Source organism: Equus caballus, chromosome 10 (genome assembly GCF_041296265.1).
Source record: "Equus caballus isolate H_3958 breed thoroughbred chromosome 10, TB-T2T, whole genome shotgun sequence".
NCBI classification, from domain to species: Eukaryota; Metazoa; Chordata; class Mammalia; order Perissodactyla; family Equidae; genus Equus; species Equus caballus.
Window position 1 is genome coordinate 68,131,565 of NC_091693.1, and position 22,494 is coordinate 68,154,058.

Consider the following 22,494-nt stretch of genomic DNA (forward strand, 5'->3'; position numbering starts at 1 on the left):
TCAAAACCTGAGAATGGACCAACTTACAGTAGGCATCTTTTTTACATTTCAATAAGAGAAATCAGGCAACTTCAAGGACGTAAATATGACCTAGGACCCTATGATCTCACATTTTTAGTGAAAGAATTATTTCTCTGAGTTATTGTAAATTAGTAAGATACAATCACACACCACATAATGACGTTTCAGTCAATGACGGACTGCATATTCGATGGTGGTCCTGTAAGATTAGTATCATATAGCCTAGGTGTGTAATAGGCTATATCTAGGTTTGTGTAAGTACATTCTATGATGTTCACACAACTACGCAATTGCCTAACGACGCATTTCTCAGAATGTAACCTCATCGTCAAGCAACTCGTGACTGTAGTTTGGTGAAATTTATACCACCAAAATCCTTATCTGAGCCCCCAAAGCCTCAACTGGATGCTCCTATTAACTATTTCGAAATTCTCTCTTTCCAATTTACCTTATACACCAGACCCAGTTTTTAAATATCCTTAGTTCAAAAAGTTCTTTCCTATGTTGAGAATAAATTTTTCTTACTGTAATAAATCAAAAAAGCCAAGCTATATTCATCTGGATTTAAGTGCAAAAATGATTCAAGTGCAAAAAATGATGAAATTATACAACATTCAACACACACAACATAATATTTTATGATAGCTATAGACTTTTCTAGCTACTGCTACTTTAGACACAAATAGAAAAAAACTAAAATTCATCAATAATACTAAATACTTTTGTAGCTTTGCATTTTAAAAAGCAGAATTTATTTCTGTAACTAATTAAGTATAATAAAAATAATTCACAAAGAAGCATAAGTTATATAGTAGTATACTAACACTCTATAATTATTAAAATCGTTATATTGATCTAATCTGTTTCCAAACAAAATATTACATAAAGCACCTTACCTCATTTTTCATGATTCTCCAAAGATTCAGCGTAATTCGGCCAACAATATTTATCTCACTCATTGTATCTGATCCATACTCATCTCTTTCAGCTGCAAATCTGTTCTCAATTTTGTCATCTACAGAAGTAAATATGGGTTGCATCAGGACTCACAGAGACCAAATTTCCAAGCAAATTTTGCCAAAGAAAATGAGAATAATAAAGATTAAAGATGAAGATTAAAGATGAAATGTAACTCACAGTCTGTTTTGTATCAGACTTTGAGAATAATCATTATTTTGACTAATAAAACTTTTCTTTTTTCTTGAAGTTATGAAAGAATTTTGTGAAATAAATGTATCTGAAAACTATGTATTTTTTAAATTAAAAAATGTAGATACACACACATGTAGTTTTAAAACAATAAACCCTTTCCTCTTTAAGTTTGGTAATTTCTGGCACTATTTTTACAAACTCCTAATGCCACAGCATTTCTTTGATGTTAGGATGAAAAATGTTTAAGTTAAACTGATAATTTCTTGGGAAAAAATGGTAGAGTTTTTAACCCAAACAATTTTCTGAAAATCTGCTGACATCAGTTAGTGATGTTCATATTTAGGATGAAATTCTCTTAACTGTGTATGGAGAACTAGATGAAGAGTTCCTCTTACAACAAACAGAGTTCTGAGTCTAGTTTCTTAGGTGATGATTTTACCTAGAAAAGAAACTAAAATGTGTTTCTCTTATATAACACTGGTATGTTGTTGATTATAGGCTCTGAATAATAAACATATTTACCATATACTGAACGTCTATTATGATCTAAGATCTTTACTAACATTATTTCTTTTATTTTAATACAGCTATTTTACTATGTTAGTATACTTTTTATTTCACATTGTAGTAAATTCCACTCAGAAATGTTATATCTTGCCCCAGGTCATAAAGTTAACAGAATCAGTATTCTAAACCAGGGTTACCTGATTCCAAAGACCATGTACACACACTTACCCCTTTTCGTTTTTTATTTTAAAGAGATAATGTTTAAAAGTTTTTTTTCTTTATTTAACAAACACACATAATGTTTACTATGTTCTCAGGCACAGTTCTAAGTACTTCACAATCGCCCTATGAGATAAGTTCTATTATCATTGCCATTTTACAGATGAACAAATTGAGCTATAGATAGGTTAAGCTTGCTGGACATCACACAGCTAGTCAGCAGCATAGCCAGGATTTGAACCCAGGCAGTCTTCCTCCAGAATCTCTGCTCTTTACTATGCCGCCTCCCTAACCATGCCATTTCTATTGCACCATGTTGCCTCATAAAAATAGTTTCAGCAGTGTGCTGAAAGGACAAGCGCTTTCATTCACTCTTATGATCTGAAGTCATATACCTTGCCTGTTACAAGTAATTAAAACAGGGAACACTCATGCCGCCCCTCCTGAATATTCAAAAACCTATCCCAAATGAAATGCTGAAAAGATTGAGATATACCACTATTCCTATCAAGGAACACAGAAGCTACAGAAAAAGTCATGCAATGAAAAACTAAACAAAGTACTCTGCCTCTTTATTCTAAGCTTTTGCAGTGCTCAAAATATTTATTGTCCTTCAAACGTCTAGCTTCAACCTTTCCCTTTAAATTTACCAGTGCTTAAGACATTTTATCGAAGTCATACCCTCTCTCCCAGGAACTCTTGATTAGTTTTCACCGATTTTGTATTTGGTCTTTTAGCCTCCCAAAGCACATGCTACTTGCTCTAGTCAGACTTGTGGGGAGCCTCTTAAAGTTACTAAAAATTCTAAGGTATAAAGAAAATATAATTTTAAAAAGTGCTCTATAAACTGTAATTTTGATATGAATATTATTATTGCCCTCCCATTTCAATTAGGATCAGACTTTTGGGGAACAGCCTCCAAAATTCACACGATTTTTTAGCCTGACACCCAAATAAAACTCAACAGTCAGTGTTCTTCTACCATCTCCTTCCTTACCAGCCAAATGGATAAAACATAGAAGCAGACAAACGAAATAACATAATGGTACTTCAAGGCAAAGAAATGTTACATGCTTCATAATGATTATGAAGACTATCTCATAATACAGAAAACTACGATAAGATGCTGGATGAAGGAAGCATAATAAAAATAGGATATATGTATGATTTACGTCATATAAAAAATAAAGACCTACAGATGTATATGAAAAATGACTGAAAGAGAAAACCCAACAAATATATTAACAGTATATATAGCAGTGAGATTGGAGTAGTTCTTCTTTGACTTTTCTTGACTTTTAAATTTTCTCTAATGGAGTTATGATACATCTAGAACTTACACAATTTAGTATTAAAAATTAGGTTAGAATGACAATACTGTTTAACAACTTATCTTTATTTACTTTGTAATTTGCCCTGTAAAACCACACAAGATTTACAGTGCTTCATACCTGGCACCCGAGAGATCATCTGACATAAGTTCACACTTAAGGCAGCAGCCCTCTGTAAGAGGTAACCCCAGGAATGCATCTGAATCTCGTACCCTAGCAGAATATCAGGATCATATCTAAAGAAGGAATGAAAAGATCAAACAAGGAACACACATTTGAACTTTTCACCAGAAGAACTCATTCTTCATGATATAAAGCACAAAAATAAAAATCTATATTCTATAATGTTTCTTAGATGGGCAAGGGATGACATAGTGGAACCTAGAGAATTCCCATACACGAAGGAATGAGGTGATTGGATTAGAGTTCTTGGATTTGAAGCTACTTTGGTAAGGCAAGCATAGTTTTTACTCAGACTATGTATTTATTTGATATAACCTGGGATGGAGGCTGACAGAAAGTGGGGTGGGAGGGAGGCATAACCACTGAAATACATGAGTGAGGGTAATGTGGGTAGGGGCAGGGTGAAGTGTGAGGGCCTGTGTGGCTACTGTATTTTGAAAAAGACCCTCCAGATCACACTGTTGTCACTTCTCTACCCCTCTAACCTATACTGTCCTTAAACAGTTTTAATGCTGAGGAAGAAAATGAAAACGTCTTTCTTTCCCCACTTAATTTTAGTAATGACTTGGTCCTCACATGAATTAAGGACTCAGTAATGACAAATTTGTCCTCTAAACTTAAAAGGAAGGTGACTCAGTTTAATAGAAGAATAAAATATTAATGGGGGTGAGATTAATGTGGGGAAGCTCAGCATCAGAAAGTAGGAGAAAAATGTGCTTATTGTGGTCACAGAGTTGCATCCATAAAACTGAACTGACAATCTGTATCCAACTCAGAAGGAGCTTCTTTGTGGCTCCTCTTAGAACTTCCATGGTGACCACCATAGAAAAATGTTTGGTTACAGTGTAAGGGAAAATAAACATGAAGATTTACTTCAATGGGAAAATTGTGTGTGGAAGAGAGGATCTGATTATAGTCACAAGTTGAGAGTAAGAACTTTTGAGAGCAAAAACTACAGTAATGCTATCAAATTATAAACTCCAAATTACTCTGATCATTGTATTGTTTATAAAAGCCAAAAAGCAGAGTGAAAGATCACAAAATTTATAAGTTGGGTTTTATATAACTGCTGATAAAGTCACTATAATGAGTTGTGGGCTATGCAGCCTGTCCAGATTCTATCATTTAACACCTGAAGAATCATCCAATGCCTGTAGTACAGAATATACTAATTTACTGATTTAAGCTATATAGGGCTACTCTGCAAGTCTGTGATATAACAATGGATCATTTTGAGTAGATCAAATCTATTTTTAGAAATGGTGTCAGCTAATATTTTATCATACTTCCATAGCTACTTTCTTAAAATGGGTGTCAAATGGCTTTTTTACTGAGTCAACAAAAATAAGAATGTCACAAAAATGTCTCCTTATTTTTAACCCTGGAGGATTTAAGTAGCTGATATCAAAAGAACTAGGTTTGGGGCCAGCCCGGTGGCATAGCAGTTAAGTTTGTGAACTCTGCTTCAGTGGCCCGTGGTTCACCGGTTCAGATCCTGGGCACGGACCTACATACTGCTCATCAAGCCATGCTGTGGTGGCTTACAAAATAGAGGAAGATTAGCACAGATGTTAGCTCAGTGACAATCTTCCTCAAGCAAAAAGAGGAAGATTGGTAACAGATGTCAGCTCAGGGCCAATATTCCTCATCGAAACAAAAAAAAAAAAAAAAAAGAACTAGGTTCAAACTTCTGCAATAGCATTTTTTATTTTTCCTATTCCTTAAAAGCCTATCCAAATACATTCTATAATGTAAATTTTAGTATCTGCTGATCTGTTTGTGATCCTGTTATACCATCACAGACTTATGGAGTAGCCCTCAAACTTGTCAGGAGAAAATGATAACATATCTACTATCCATGTGCTTTTCTCCATATAAATAGGGTTGAAATTTTTGAAAAAAACCTGCTTATATAATAAACACTTAGTGATTACCATAACAGACCAGCCAAATAGACCTTTTCATCAACCTACAAAAGAAAGTATTTTCTTGGGGGCTGGCCCGGTGGCCAAGTGGTTAAGTTCATGCGCTCTGCTTTGGTGGCCCAGGGTTTTGCCTGTTCGGATCCTTGGCGCAGACATGGCACTGCTCGTCAGGCCATGCTGAGGTGCTGTCCTACATAGCACAACCAGAAGGACCTACAACTAGAATACACAACTATGTACTGGAGGGCTTTGGGGAGAAGAATTTAAAAAAAAAAAAGAAGATTGGCAACAGTTGTTAGCTCAGGTGCCAATCTTTAAAAAAAAAAAGAAAAGAAAGTATTTTCTTGGTAGCAGGTTCCATGTGGCTGTTGATTCTGGAACGAAGAGCAGGATTATGGCATGAGCATGGAGAAGAAAAAGAAAGCAAGGCAATTGTAACAATGGGGCAAAAGCTTAGTTTCAGAGGTCAATTCTTATAAAGGAAGACCAGAAAGATCCTAGGACACTCAAGAGAAGTTTACCAACACCCTACCTGCTCATTAGTCTTCTAACATAACATCTGATACCTTAATACATCTTTGTTGATAGCAACTTCATCACCTCTTCCATTAAAGTGAAATTCTTCTCAGAGCAGCCAAAGATGAACTATCTGTACAACAAGTGCACCTCTCTGTAAAACTAACTATGTAATGTCTAAATTTGAGAAACTGGGGCCGAAGTATCAAGTGGCTCTTAGGATTGTCAGGGGCAGATGTGAAGGATTCCCACACACACAGAAAAGAACCCATGCAGGTGACTGCTTTAGTACTGAGTCACCTGGATCAGGCATTACAGCGTGGCCACAATGGCCACAAGAAGAGCCCTTCCATTAGAACTCTTATAAAGACAGTTCTTCTAATTTCTTCACCTGAACTTTGCAAGATGCAAACTTATTCTTCTTATTGCAAGAATTATTATCATTATAATCTTCTTATTGCAAGAATTATTATTCTAGCCAGCTACTTGCTCTGTGGTGGCAACTGACTTACAAAGTTGGTTAAGTACACATTTTTTGATAATGTTTTGAAAATAATTTTTTCTCAATTAAAAAGACATTTCAATAAAACAGACATATTTTATAATCTGCTACTGGTCAGAGATGACTGCTGACAAAACAACAAAAAGTTACCCTGCTTCTCTTAACAGATTTACTAAATAAGTTTCACTCAATATTTTTCAGATTATTATTTTTTGACCCAGAGGCTGTTTCATCTCAAGAGACTTTTAAAGCTGATAAAACATCTGTGTCAAGTTTAAAATCCCAAGGATTCTATATTTCTCCTGTGAAAACATTTGGTGACAATAACAAAATCTTGGTGACTTTTTCTTCAATTTTTGTGAATTTTATTCACTCTATCAGCTCTCCTAAAGTTACAGAAGGAACAAAGTTGGGTAGATGGGATTAGTAGTGGAGAAAAAACAAAACTGTGAAGAAAATGGAAGCAGCAGAAACATGAAAATGATTTTATTTGCTTAGGCAAAAAAAAGTTGCTTCACAATTAATATTTTAAATAACCCATTAAGATCTGTACAGAGGCCACATAAGGGGGTTCTAACTAGGGCAGTGGTGATGGGCATGGGGGAGAAGGCATGATCTTAAAAAATAATTCTGAGGTTAAATGGATAGGATGTAATGTATGGATGTAGGGAAGAGAAAAAAGGAGGAATCAAAGCTTATATTTAAGTTAGAGAGGCTGGGAATAACGTAAAATTATTAATAGTTCAAAGAAATATAGAAAGAGAAAAATGATTGTGACAAGAATATAATGGATTTGGTTTGACTTGTTTAATATAATTTTATATTACCTTTTGTATTTGGCACCTAAGGACATAAATGTTAAGAATGGAAAAACAAAGTCAATAAAAGTCTTTGAGAGTATGTATCTGTATTTTATTCAGTTTTATATATAGCACCTAGCACTGTACTTTACATGTAAAGTTAATATTTAAGTACTAACCAGGTTAAGAGTTTTATTTGCATTACCTCATTTAATTCTCATATTTATTACCTATTTTGCAGATGAGGAAACTAAAGCTGAGAGAGACAAGAAACTTCCTCAAGACAAAAATACAGAGCTGGCTGACTCCAAAGCCTATGCTCTTAACAGAGCCTGTGTTGAGTAGATACTCAACAAATGGGGTGTGAGAGTGAGATAATCTCTTAGGTGGTTGTTTGGAATAAAATATAAAGGACATCAAAAATTGAAATGTTGATATTTAAGCATTTTTCTTCTCTCTAAAATAATCACATGATCTTTTATAGTAAGAACCAGAATGTCTTGTTCTGTTTACTGAATTTTTCTTAATTACTAGTATAACTCATGTTATGGATATTTAAGAAAGTTACTATACTTGCAAATGACTGACAAAATTCTCAGCGTTGGCAGGACTATATCTAACATGGAGAAGACAAGCATACAAAGCCCAGGACATTATTGGATGTGTGCTGGCACACAAAATAGTGCTCATTAATGTTCTGACATGTTACTTTTGCTAAGTTGCTTGCAGAAATAAAAGTGTGGGCACTGAAAGCATCTGACACGTTGATCACTTCTGTGAGAAGGTAAAAGGTAGGACTGACAAGGGCAAGACTCAAAGGGATGAGAATCCATCCAGTCACCAGTGCTATAAATGGTAAAAATACATTCTTCTTTTTTCCTCCCTAGAGTGGTGGCTAGCAGCATATCATTTTTGATGCTCTGACATTTAGTTTTGTTTTGTTGAAAACATTTTCTGGTTTCCAGTATTTAAAATAGTTTGTTAACCTGTCTGAGATTCAACAGATGTTGAGCCTGTAGAATATCATCCTGATCTTTAATGTAGAATATCTCAGTTTTATGGGAAGGAGTTCAACTATAGGAAGCACAACAGAAAGGACAGAGTGTAACCACATGCTCAAGGACAGTGTGTACCTATACATCAGGATCCAGAGTATGTTTTAGCCTGCTGTAGGCATTTAAGAACCTAAACCTAGCAATGGGCAGAAATCTTAAGTTCCTAGAAAAGTGAAGCACTTAATGAGAGTCCATGGCTACCAAGAGTTATAGTCTTGAGAAAATGCAACAAATCCACTTAATTGTTTGATTTTTAAATGAAAATATTTTTGTTTTTAAAAAAATTCTTTTCATAAATTTTGACAAGATTCTACTATCAACCATCAAGGCCAACTATCAAATGGTCAAAAGAGATCTTTAAGGAAATATGTGCACAAAAGACATACCATATAGTCCTAAATTTATAAAGAGACTGCATTCCAAAGATTTTTGGAAATATTGGTTTGTTTAGAACTCAGAAAAACATTTTCTTAAAAAAAAAAAAAGGTACTGAAATGGTGGCTGGCCCCTAAGGTAGAAGCCCATTTAATGAATAATACAATTTAACTTTAGTAATGTTCTCCATTATTTTACCCCTATAGAAAAATCATGCTAAAATCCAAGTTGAAAGCTAGAGGCTAAACTAATATTTCTCTTTCACTTGCCCCTCAAACTTAGAAACAGCATATTCTTTTTCCTATCCCTAATCTGATGGAAACAGTGATGGTGGTGGGCGGTGAGAGCAAAATCTTTCCAGGGATAACTACTTTCAAGGGCCACAGGCAGGGATTCTCCCCCTCTTTCCTACCTTCACCTGTATTAATCAGCAACAGTATGAAAGGACTCTGAACTAAAACTGGAAAAATCAGAAAATACAAAACAATACCTCTTTATTATAGCTGCAATTTCTTGAAAAAGTGCCTTCTCATCAGCAGCATAGGTAACTTCTAGTCCTGTAATTCCAGATCTAATAAGTAATGGGGTCTGATATCTGATATCTAAGAAAGAAACAAAATGTTTATTATAAATATAATTGTGTAAGTAATATCATTCCTTACATTTTAAAGGTTTTCTAGTTTCATATGCAACTGAAAATTCAAATTTCATATTTTCAGTTATTTTCCTGAAAAGTCTACATTCACAAAACTCCCCAGATAATAATGTCACCTGAAAAGAAATTTTATTACTGTTTCTGTTTTTAATTTTAATCAGTGGTATGCTGGAAAATGTTTAGAACCACCTCTCCAGGGGAAACAAAAGCCTTGATTTGTAGTGCTTGCTTATTTCCATGACATAAAGACTTCACACCATGAATAATTTCAAACTACTACTAATTTCAACTAATTAAAAAAAATTATGAAAATTTAACAATTGGTTCATGAGCTGGTACAAGCCAGCTCAAGTATACCACTGATTAAACTGCAAAATCCTATACGGTTCTGCTCTGTGCTAAGACTTCCTCTTGAGTTGACCGAATTCATGTGTTACCATTTAAAACCGCAGAGGGACATTTTGTATTTTATAAAATGGTATGCTATATGAAGAACCTCTGAACCAAAAGTGTAGATATTTCGGAAGAGATAGAAACATAAGTTAGAATCCATCTGGGAAGACTCTTGTAAAACATTAACTTACAAAAGCACCTTAACTTCTTAAAGCAAAGAGAAACTCTGTATTAGCAACAAAATACCAGCAATGTATACATAAGGAAGATTGTCTACTCCAACTAGAGATACATAATCATTTGGATTCTGTATTAACAATTAGTATTTTATAAAATAATATTTAGAACAGATTAGATATGCTAATTGGAAATTTTGTTAAGACTTTATATATCAACTTTATATTGTATTGCTTCTGACTTCCAACAATAATCCGAGTAAGAATAATGAATCTAGGACAAAGCTATACATGAGACTTCCTACTCCCATCTCTGCAAACATTCTAGAAAGGAGTTCCTTACGCTTGCTTGGTTTAGATCTCTAGCACAGAAACTGACCCATTAAAAGGTTCATCCTTGGGTGGCTAGGATAAAAATGAACAGTACCTTGACTGGAGACTGTCTTGTCTTTATCGATCACTATTACACCTGTGAGTTCTGTTTTGTCTGTATCCGGTAGTGGAGTGTCAGATGAGATGCAGTAGAACAGAGCACAGATTGGGTCAAACTCCGGATCTGGTTCTAAATCTCGCCTAGTTCGAGCATGTAACTCCACACTGATTAGGGTAAGATTTTGTATCTACAAAAGGAAATACAAATTATGCTTTTAAACATTTTTTTGAGACGTCCCGAAAGAAAGACTCCAAGGAAATGTGTGTGTAAAATTACAGAAAAAAAATCTATAAAGGACATAGTTACAATTTAGCACTCCACAGATTAAAGATTTTTGCTTGTAAGATTAGATTAAATCAATTCACCTTTTATTTTAGAAAATCTTGTGCTGTAATTTCTCAATGACAATACATACTTAAAACTATTTGTCTGAAATACCTGCAGTGCCTCTCAATTTTCTCAATTCCTGTTTGGGGAACTAGGGAATCATTAGTCCAAGTGGTCATACATTCAAACTAAAGTCTGTTACTTCTTACCTTCTACCCGGATAACTATACTTTTACCTATAGTTTAAAGTAAAAAGAGGTATTTCTTAGTTTGAAGCTCCTACCTACTAATTCTCTACTACTTGAGGGCTACTTAAAATTTAGACTTTTGTATATACTAGGCAGACTTTTAATTATGGTTTTTCTTGGAAAAAAATCATAAGAATTGTATGGTATCAACTACACAATAGCCAGATTTTTGCCCATGCATATATTCTCTGACATATAATGCAAAAACATACTATTTTGCTTTATATACTATTTTTCTATACTAATAAAAACTCAACTATAATCCTTAGCTCTCTTTCTAAAATCAAGACAGAATAAGTAGAAACTCTGGAAAAGAAAAAGAAAATATAGGTTTAGATTCATGATTATAGCTAAAATTATAGCCATCATTGTACCAGTAATGTATATATACCTGGAAATGGAAAACACCACAATACTGATAATTATTCAGACCATATAAATTTAATAAAGGATTTGTATTTTGTATTTATCTTGCATTCCAACTGTTGAAGAAATGTAAATACAAAGCTCTCACTAGTGACGGGAGTAGAATTTGGTAAATCTCTTTGGAGGACAATTTAGAACTATCTATCAAAATTAAAAATGGAGGGGGCCAGCCCAGTGGCGCAGCGGTTAAGTTCACATGTTCCGTGTCTCCGTGGCCTGGGGTTCGCCAGTTTGAATCCCAGGTGCGGACATGGCACCACTTGGCAAGCCATGGTGTGGTAGGCGTCCCATATATAAAAGTAGAGGAAGATGGGCACGGCTGTTAGCTCAGGGCCAGGCTTCCTCAGCAAAAAAGAGGAGGACTGGCACTAGTTAGCTCAGGGCTAATCTTCCTCAAAAAAAAAAAAATTTAAAAATGGACATATCCTTTGATTTAGCAGTTCTACCCCCAAGAATATATTCTGCAGATACATTCACACATGTAGCCAAAATATATACACAAGGATGTTCACTAAAGATTATAATATTCCCAATCTTTTATAAGTTATAAAAGACTAAAACCTGTGTCTATCAGTTGGGGACTGGTTACACAAATTGTGTGGCATCCATAAAGGCTACATACAATGGAATAAATACTCTGTGACCTTTAAAATTTTCAAAAGCCAGATCTACATGTCTTAATATGGAAAGCTCACCATAATACACTGACAAATGGAACCAGTAAGTGTACTATGTTTCTATGTATGTAAAAAATGTTAAGCACACGCACAGAAAATTTCTACAGAGACATAAAAGACACAGAACAGCTTACTGCCTTTGGGGAAGGAGACTGCTTAGTTTGAGATGGGAGGGAAGCTTACTTTTCATTGTAACTCTTTTTGTCCTGATTGAATTTTTTTACCATGTACATGTAATACTACATACATTCATGAGTAAATTTGTTACTAATTATGCATGGATAGGGCATAAGGAATAATAAAACAAATATCCACCAATCCACCACTTTCCTTAAGAAATACATACTGCTGTTCTAAAAAGACAAACTAGTATTAAAAAAAAAATCAAACCAAGTAAAATGGTGAGTGAAAGGAAAGAACTTTACTTTTAAATATATACTCTTCAGGACTGTTTGATATTTTTCTTTTTAACAGTAAGCTTGTATTAATTTGGTAACACAAAAATGTAAAATAAAAAACCTCTCCCTAAACTCAAACAAAACAAAACCAAAAAGCTAGTTTAATTAGAAAAGGATGAACATGTGGAAAGACTATGGAGAAGACTGAAGACAAGTACAGGTCAAAGGAGTCTTGCAGGTTGATTTATGTACTCAATTTTGAGTATGAAATTTTGCCTTTCTATTCCTTGATACAAAATGCATTACTTAGGGGCATTTTCTTTTTCAGTAAACATATGGGGTGAAGAGATGGAGAGAGATTTATTGAGTGTGACTAGGAAAGAGGTAGTTGAGAAAGCGGGACAAGGATTACAACTCTTCTCTTCTGCATTGAGTATTTATATGCAGAAGAGAGAGAGATTAACCCAGAGTAATGCGAAACAGAAGAAAAAAATGCTACGGGCACAATTTCCGAGAAAAAGGAAGAGTATAGTACAGGAAGAGGAAGAGAGATTTTTTGGATTCATTCCCTAATTGACCACCAGATGGCTGTCTGGAGTGAGCCCTGAGGTGAAGAAAGCCAGTGTGGGGAAGCAGCTATGAGCAACCCACCAAACCTTCCGAGTGATTGTAACTTTAAGAAGGCCTATGATTCTGAAACGGGGTTATGTAGAATCAAGTAACAGTGTAAGAAGAAAATTACTTTTTTCAAATAATAATAATCAAATGTAACAAGTCTCTTTCCTGAGGTCTATCAAATTTGCTTTAATATGTTTTAAGAGAGTATTTTCTTTAATTTTCTAATTTCAGGTGTGTACTTGATATGTATTCCTGAGTTTATTGGGTAATTTATCTGGGCTTCAGGGGATAGTACAGGGTCAGGTATAAGGCAGGAACCAAATCAATACCGTTGAATGAAAAAAATTTACAAATATAATTACGGCATTAGACTATGTTCCAATCTAATCCTAAAAAAAGTACAATTCTTAGTTCAAATTCAGGGTAAAAATGTGAACAATATTTAAATTTTTCTCTTAGTCTATGCTCATCCCATCCTTAGAACAGTTTAAGACACAATTGAGAACATAAAAACAAAAAATGAAAAATTGAATTCTCTGCTCTAAGGGCAAAGACATAAAACAACTGTATAAACCAGCATTGTCTAATAGAAATACCATCAAAGTGACATAAGTATTTAAAAATTTTTTTACTAGTCACCTCAAAAAAAAGTAAAAATAGGTTAAATTAAGAATATTTTCATTTAATCCAATATATCTAGAATATCACCCTTTCAATGTGTAATCAATATAAAAAATTACTAATGAGATATTTTACATTCTTTTTTCCTATTACGTCTTCAAAATCAATGTGACTTTTACATTTACAGCACATCTCAACGTGGACGCTGAATGGAAATACTTGATCTGTATTTAGATATAAGATTTACAGCTGAAAAAGTAGTTTTACATAACTAAGTTGTTCCAAACATACTTAAAAGTTTTCCAATAAATCGGTCAAGTATCAGTTTTTAAACCTAAATTAGGTAAAATTAAATAAAATTTAAAATTCAATTCCTAGATGTATAAGCTAAATTTTAAGTTCTCAACACTCACACTGCTAATGGCTACCGTACTGACAGCACAGCTACAAACAAATGAAAATCTACCCTAATTTCCACCTAATTGCCAGTCTCATATGTGCTCTGAGTTGTGTTTTCTTTAATACAGACAGATTTACAGTGACCCATTCACACATATTCTCCAGTCCATCCTGTGACTGATGTACATTTTTACAAGATAGCTCCATAGTCTTTGGCACACGGTCTGTGCTGTGAATGCAACTGGGTTATAGACAGATTATATGAACAAATGAATTGTTGCAAGCACGAATCCACCGAGCCAACCTAATAGAAAAGACAAGTAAATGTCACATTTGGGATGTGATATAACATCCTAATATAACAATCCCAGAATAACATATAGATTTCCTAACAGTTAAAAAACCTTTTCTAATTTCAGCTTCTATAAACTGAATTCCAGTTTTAAGATTTGTGAAAATTGTGAAACCACAAAGCAGCCTCAATAACTGATGGCTACTTTAAAAGTTTCTCTATTTTATATAAATGTATAATTATGTAAAATAGTAAGAATAGTAAAGAACAAAATGAAGATTAACAGGCACAGAATTCAATATATTGCTCCCTCAGTAACCAATTTCCAGACTTCTTTGCCAGAATAAAACATAAAAGTTAAACAGTGCATGTGTCTTTATTGTTGCAGTTTTACCTCATGCAAAGCTTTTGCCTCCTGTAAGTTTTGGACGCTGACTTTGAAACCATAAGTATTGTTTAAAGATGGTCCATCAATCTGAGAAGTTTCTTTCTTTGGGGTATTTACTGATGTAAACTGATTCTATTAAAAAAACACATAGCCAGAAAAAGATAAATGAGCAATCATTTTCTTCCTTTGATTACTTATTCCTACTTAGAGAATATGCTTTGTGTATTTAGTAAAATATGATAAACTAATATCTCTTTAAGTCCAAGAAGAAACCAGAAAAGTATTTTATTAACATTCTTTTCATGAGAGTAATTCAAGATACCAGAACTGGATATATGTAGAAATATCTAATATAATCTATAAGCAAAGCGTAGTTGATCTCTGAGTTTACAAACCTCAAATACTGAAAATAACAGTCTTGTAGAGAGTTGACATTTATGACATGGACATTTATCATGACCTTTCTTGGAAGTATGACAAGCAAGCAGGCAATGTATTTGCAACTAGTTTGGCTAAAATTTATCAAAGATTTGAATTCTGGGTTTCAATTTTACCCTAACACAATATGTGTCTGAAAGATGAATTAAAACATAAACAATCCTCAAGGGTTTATAAAGAACAGAATCTTTCTATGTTTTAAAAATATTTTCCTGATTTCCCAATCCATTAACCATTTTCCCCAAAGTGACGATTTATGTTCAGAACACACTCATACTTGTTTTTAATATAAACAGCTTGTAATTCAACAATACTGATTTAAAAATGAAAGTTTTAAAAGAGTATTTATAATCTCAAAATAGATATACTAAAATACATCTTATGTAATTAATAATATCTACCAGAAGTGGTCAATATGGAAGTGATTTCTATCATGTATCTACAAGGATACATGTCTAATGTATACTTTCTTCACATAACTATGTTTCTAAGTTAAGTATTACCATATTTTTAGTATTAAAATAAAGACATGATTTTTCAGAGTTTCAGTAATAAATAACGTTGCTTTCCTTTGCTTCTTAGTAAAATGAAGTGAAAAAAGTCAATAATGTTATATTTGAGAAAAAAGTAATAAACCAAGAAAAAGGATATATTTTTGGTGGGATCAAAAATCACTTACTTGAGCTCTGCTGTCATTGGATTGTTCTGATTTTGCCAGTAATCAGTTAATGTATTTGTATCCTCATAATCCACATTTTGGCTATCATATTCACTTTCTCTGTAATATTTGTATTTACATATAAGAATCTTTTAGATCCCAACAACAAAAAAGAACTAAAAAAAAATTAGGCAATTTCTTGTTGTCTCAAAGATATGTAAATAAAGTGATACAAAAACTAATAAATTTTTTTTTAAATTGAGACATAAAGTTATCAATTATCTAACTGAAATCTGAGAATAAGAATGGATCTTCCACTGATCTTTAAAAATGTTTAGCATAGTTACCTTTGCTTGTGTTAAGAGTACTCTTCTAAGAGTGGCAGTATTACTTCCTTTCTTATGACTCAATTTCCGCGTTTTTGGTTCTGTAGAAAGAAATTTCATATTTAACATGTACATCAAAATGCCTGTTTCTGTTTTCTCTTTTAATTTTTGTTGTTCCAAACACTTAAGTACCTTTCGTGAGTATCGTCCTATAAATTCCTCCCAAAGATTTCATAATTTAAAAATGAAACTAATTCAAACTTCTGATCCCCACCAAAATAACATTAAAATTTTGCATTTTAAAATAAAAACATTAAGATTTTAATTATTGAGTTTTATACCTCAGTCATTATCCTAGGGAATCATTTAACTCATTTATTCACTTATTTATCAAGTATTTATAATGAGGAGGAAAAAGTTTCTACCCTGATGGGGTCAGAGACAGAATTGGACATTTATCAAACATATATAGAAAAATAAAATTATAACTGGGCTAAGTACAACAAAGGAGAATATAATCAGGAATTTTTATCTAGTCAGGGAGATTAACAAGGCTTTTCTGAGCTGAAATCAGAAGATAGAGTAGTAACTAACTAGGAACAGACTGGGGATTTTCCCTGATTACTGAGCAAAAGAACTGGAAATTGCTAAGGGTGGATAAGAAGGCTAGGGTGGAAGTCCAGGTGAGAGATGATGACAGCCTGGCCTCAGGCTGACAGCCTGGTGGAGGTAGAGAGATTCAGGTAATAAAAGAAAAACAAAAGAGATAGGACTTGGTAACAGACTAGGAACCAGAGGATAGGCAGTGAAGGAATCAGGTGAGTGTTACAAATAAATCCCATGTTTCTGACTTGTGTGACTCAGTGACAGAGAGATGATGGTACTGTTCACTAAAAAATAAGGAAAACTAGGGGCCGGCCCCATGCCCAAGTGGTTAAGTTCTCGCGCTCCGCTGCAGGCGGCCCAGTGTTTCGTCGGTTTGAATCCTGGGCGCTGACATGGCACTGCTCATCAAACCATGCTGAAGTGGCGTCCCACATGCCACAACTAGAAGGACCCACAACTAAGAATATGCAACTATGTACCGAGGGGCTTTGGGGAGAAAAAGGAAAAAATAAAATCTTTTAAAAAAAAAAAAAAAAAGGAAAACTGAAAGAGGACCAGATGGATTTCTGTGTGGGCATGTGCCTGTATGTATGAGTGTGTTGGGTGGTTGGTGGTGAATGGATGCAGTGAGATCACGAATTGACGTTAAAAAATACTGACCTTGTGCTGCCTTTGAGCGTTCAAGTACAAATGCCAAATAGGAAGCTGGATATAGTGTTCTGGAGCTTAAAAGAGAGTTCTAAACTGGAAATTTAAATTTGTGAGTTATCTGTAGTAATCCTGTGAGCATTAGGGAGATCATTTAGGGAGAATATAGGATAAAGAGTAAAGAAGGCTTAAGGCCAAGCCTTAATAAACTCCAACATTTAGATAATACCTGAGAATGTGAGATAAGCTTCAAAGGGAAGCACGCAGGAAGAAACAGAGGAGTAGGAGAAAAGCCAAAGGGAGAAGCTTCAAGAAGGAAGATGTGATCAACAGGACAATGGCTGCTTAGATGGCATGTGATAGGAAGACGGAAAAACATCCACCAGCTTTAGCTACATGAAGGTTATCGAGAACCTTACAGGGCCATAGTGGTGGAATGATGGGGGCAGAAGCCAGTTTACAGTGGGTTGAGAAATGAGTAGGAGGCAAAGAAATGGAAGCTGTCAAATCAGAGAAATCCTTAAGAAATTTGGCTTTGCAGGAGAGGAAAAAGAGCAGAAGCTGGCAGATGTAAGGTCAAGGCAGCTGTTTGGTTTTCTTTCTGTTTTAAAGAGTGGGAGAGACCTGGGTATATATTAAAGCCCGTGGGAAAAACCAAGTTAAGAAGAAGGTCAGGTTTCTGAGAGGGTTCCTATATTTCACCCAGAAGGCAAGAAGATAGGATGGAAACAGATGTAAGTAGATTTCACAGTAGAAAGATAAAAGTTTTCAAGTGATGTTGTCTTTCCAAGACATGACAAAATAACAATAATCTCTCATTAGCTGACCTAAAATTTTATTTAAAAAGCTATGATTTTCATTACCAAGTCTAATGTTGTTTTCATTTCTAATCTTTGAGGGACAACTACGGAGCCTTTCTGTTATTTGTAAACTTACCTGATGATAAAGGGCTAAGGCCAGTTGCTTCAGGAAGCTTTTCCAGAAGTTTTCTCTGTATGATTGGTGTACTGTGAAGGCAAAGTGATTCACACATCCCAGTTCTCGTCCTAATGTTAATTGGAGATATCACTAGAGGCTCCCGAGGCTCACTGCAGGGGCTTTTCTGTACATCACCTTTCACCGGCTTTAACAAGTTCTCAAGAGCCAAGGAACGTAGCTCCTCTACTGGCGATGAGGATCTGCCATCTCCATTTAAGGTTTTGAAATCTGGGGATATTGCTTGTTGCCAAGGGGGAATTAGGGGAGAATCAGGGGAGCTATAACTAACATAACAGTCATCATCATCTTCCTCAGGATCATTTGAAGCAGCAACTGGTGGCAGTGTCTGACTTTCACTTGCAGTTTGACTGCATCCTGTGGTTGGCGCTTGTAAAGCAAGCTGAGAATTATCAACATCTTCCTTGGTATGTGATGTAGTAGGGGGTATATGTGGAATTGTATCCATTTTTGGAGGCACTACAGGTTTGTCATCTGGGTTAACTGAAGAGCTGAAGTTCTCAGCAGATTTTATAACTCCAGTTGGCTCAATTTTAGACAGTTTCTTGGAACGCTCATATTCTTCTTTGGCTTGAAGCCATGATTGAACCAGTTGTCGACTTGGGGCACATTTGCAAGGCATAATCACAATTTTTTTATCTTCAACCATTTTATGGCTATTACTCGACCCTTTATTGACAATTGCTTGGGCATTGCGAAGGGGTGACCCTGGTCTTGGATTCTGAGTCATTGCTGAGAATGCTGTTTTCCATAGACGAAGGCCTTCCAAGGAAAAGTCTCCCTCAAACTCAGCCAGATCATTTGGAAGTCGAGTTTCTACCATGAGAAGCCGTCCGCCGATCTCCCTATAAACAACATATTTTAGAACAACTGTTTTGTCTCAAAGAGCAATTACCAAAATATTTAGCTCCCTATCCTAGAGATTTTTTAAAGTTCCTTTTGACGTCTTAAAAACGCCCATCTATTTTTTCCCTTGCCACATCCCCCCACACACATATTTTATGCACGTATGCTCTATCTTCAGTCTCAATATGCTTTTCCTCACAGGTATGTGACTACTAATTTTCCTTGGAGGGTATCATCAATACCAGGGAAAGAAGGTATTTTTTGTTTTAAGTGCCCCATGAAGCCTTCTTTTCTTCAAAGAAATCGCACGGACTCATCAAATTCCTTTCCTGTACTCATCTTAACTTTCTACTGTCACTACATGTGAATAAAAATAATGGAAGAATTTATCATCAGAGACCATATCGCTAGACTTTATTGACAGCCTCTTTCTACATTCTCTAGTATCTATAGTAGTGTAGCAAAGCCAGCCAGTTCAAAGAAACCTTTGTATCCCCCAAATTCCCTCAAACACTAAAAAAAATCACACAAAATTGAGGTAAATTACAATTCTTTCTCTCTTTTACATGGCAAGGTTTAACACTAACATAAGAACTCAGGAGTTAGCAGAGCCCACGGAATGCATAGCTTAAATGCTACTGTTGTATATGTATGTGAGGCAGCCTGGTTTAGTTTCCAATAGTTATAATACTAACCTAAACCCCTCTCTCTCTAACATAGATCCATTGGTACTATTTCTGCCTTCTGCAGCAACATAAGTCTACCTTTTCTTCTTTATGCTATCTCTTTCATAAAAAAGAAGACACTTCTTAGTTTTTTCAATTACTTCTCTTAGGGTATGATTTCCCAAACATCCTGGTCATTCTCTAAATAAAACTCAACGAACTGGATTTATGCTTTTTCATTTGGAGTAGAAGGAGGAGCATTAGGGTTACCACAGTTTCTTTTCCCCTTTACATGGAAAGATTTTGGCCCCTACTAGTTAACTCCATAACCAGCATCTAGCACCTTCTCTGCACCTATCTCCCAGGTATATGAAAAATCAGAAGCAGAATTATTAAAGGAAATGAATACATATGTCATGGACTATATCCAACTCTAATATTAATGACACAGAGATAATGAAGTAAAAAATAACAAAGATTGGTGAGGTGTGGTAAATTCAGTTTTCTTGAATATTGTCAGCAGCATGGCAACTGTTACAACTCATGTCATAATATATATATCAAGAGCCTTAAATATTTCAGTAAATCTACTTCTAGGGCTATAAGGGAAAACTCCAAAATACAAGAAATGCTTTGGGAAGAAGATACTAGTCACATAATTATCTAGAGTGGCAAAACAGGAACAACCATTCTGTTCAATAAGACATACACGAGAGAATACTATACAGCCATTCAAATGATTTTTCAAGATACTCATAAATTTAGAGAATGTTTACAGTGTTTATAATGTGAAGTGAATAAATCTGGATGCAATACTGTGACTATAGTAATATTTCATAAAACAAAACTGTACACTAAAAAAACTAAGAAAACACATTAAAATATTAATAGTGGTCATCACTAGGTAGAGAAATGGTGTGATTTTTATTTCTTCTTCTTTTATAGTTCCTAAATTTTCTATAGTGAATACATAGTTTTATACAAAAAAATTGTTCTTTAAAAATAATGACTATTGTCTTTTTATTTCAGCTGCAGGACAAGAGTCAAAGTTGGATAACAACTAACAGCAACACACAGTTAATGATGAGCATATGGTAAGTTAACTAAGAGTTAAGAAGATGTATAAGGCTGAGGTAGAAAAAAGTGTGATTAAAAAATATAATCACTATTGATAAAGTCAAAGCCCCAAAATAACAGAAACTAATGTCTAAGGAACAGATATTCGTGCATTCTGGCAGTGAAATAAAGAGAAACAGTCCCACCTGGGTTAAAAGACCACATGTGGGTAACTAAGCAAAACAAAACAAAACTGTGAAACTGTATGGTAGGAAGGGAGAGGTATTTCCCGTCTTTTACTTCAAGTCCTTAGAGGAAGGAAGTTCTATTCTATATCTCTAATCACTGTCTCTCACCCCTTTCTTAAATGGACTCCTGTGGGAATTATCACCAATCTGCTGGGTAAAAGCCAGGCATTCACTGCGTCCTTTAGACTAGGGTCAGGAACACGGTGCTCTGACAGGGCAGCGCATACATGCACTGTGGCCTCTTGCCTTAGCTGGTTTTTCATATCTCTCCCATCATTTAGACTAAGCAGGGTCTGCCTCAGCAGTCCCAGCCAACCTCCTCTGCTTCTGGCTAGATGGCTGAAATCAACTGTCTCTCTTTGCAACTAGTTACGTAAATGGGGCAGGACCAAGAACCACCACTTTAACCTCCTGAATTAAGTCATGTTCCCCCAACTTAGCTCTTATCAGATATGTTCTACCTTGGTGATGCAGGTGGTACAGGATACCTACTTAAATACTGGTTTACAAATAAACCAGTATTGTGATTTTTTTCCCATTTTGCTATTGGCTGTGTGTGTGTGTGTGTGTGTATCTGTCTCTCTGCTTATCAAAAGAAAGAAGAGAGAAGGGGAACTGAAGTCCATCTTGCACCCCTAATAACTGTACAAACAATAATATGATTGAAGATGTGGCAACGTGAAAAGAAGATGGCATATAATAGAAACAATTTAAAATAATCTTCATTTACAGATATACCATAAGAGTACTTAAAACATACATATGCTCAGTTTCAAACACTTTTAAAAAATGAAGTTTTAAAAAATTACAAAAGTTTGCCATTTTAGAAATAAGTACCATTTTAAAATGATAATCATAATATTTTTAAAGTACTATGACATCTCTTCTAATTCGGCATGTCACAACAGGCCTCTGCATCTTTTATCCTTAATGTTGACACAGTGTTAAATAATAGTAGATCCAGGACCAACACTCATCAATTTAAATAAATATCTCTATGTGTAACCATCCAGGTAGTTTGTGAATTTTTTTTTTCCTGAGGAAGATTCACCTTGAGTTAACATCTGTACCAATCTTCCTCTATTTTGTATGTGGCTCACTGCCACAGCATGGGCACTGACAAGTGGTATAGGCCCATGCCCAGGAATTAAACTTGAGCTGCTGAAGCAGAGTGCGCCAAACTTAGCCACTAGGGCACAGGGCCGGCTCTGTGAATTTTTCTTAGTAAGTCCCTAATTATGAATAGTTTTTACAACTGTATACTTACAAATACAGTATCAGAGCCAGAAAACTAACAGTGAGGTACCAAATGTTGTTATATACACTAAAATTATTCAGAGTGACCCAAGGGGAAAAAATAATTCTGATTA

General features: G+C 34.8%; 1 protein-coding gene across 4 annotated transcripts in view; it reads right to left on the reverse strand.

Annotated features, from left to right (window-relative positions):
• REV3L (REV3 like, DNA directed polymerase zeta catalytic subunit) overlaps positions 1–22,494 on the reverse strand; it is a 178,605-nt gene that overhangs the window by 55,855 nt on the left and 100,256 nt on the right. For all 4 annotated transcript variants that reach the window (XM_070225413.1, XM_070225412.1, XM_023650935.2 and 1 more), the window contains 7 exons: positions 18,250–19,154; positions 16,081–16,160; positions 14,644–14,769; positions 10,238–10,430; positions 9,077–9,188; positions 3,351–3,466; positions 918–1,036 (listed from right to left, as the gene is read on the reverse strand). In XM_070225413.1, the coding sequence (XP_070081514.1) occupies positions 918–1,036; positions 3,351–3,466; positions 9,077–9,188; positions 10,238–10,430; positions 14,644–14,769; positions 16,081–16,160; positions 18,250–19,154 (1,651 nt within the window). The remainder of the gene's footprint in view (positions 1–917; positions 1,037–3,350; positions 3,467–9,076; positions 9,189–10,237; positions 10,431–14,643; positions 14,770–16,080; positions 16,161–18,249; positions 19,155–22,494) is intronic.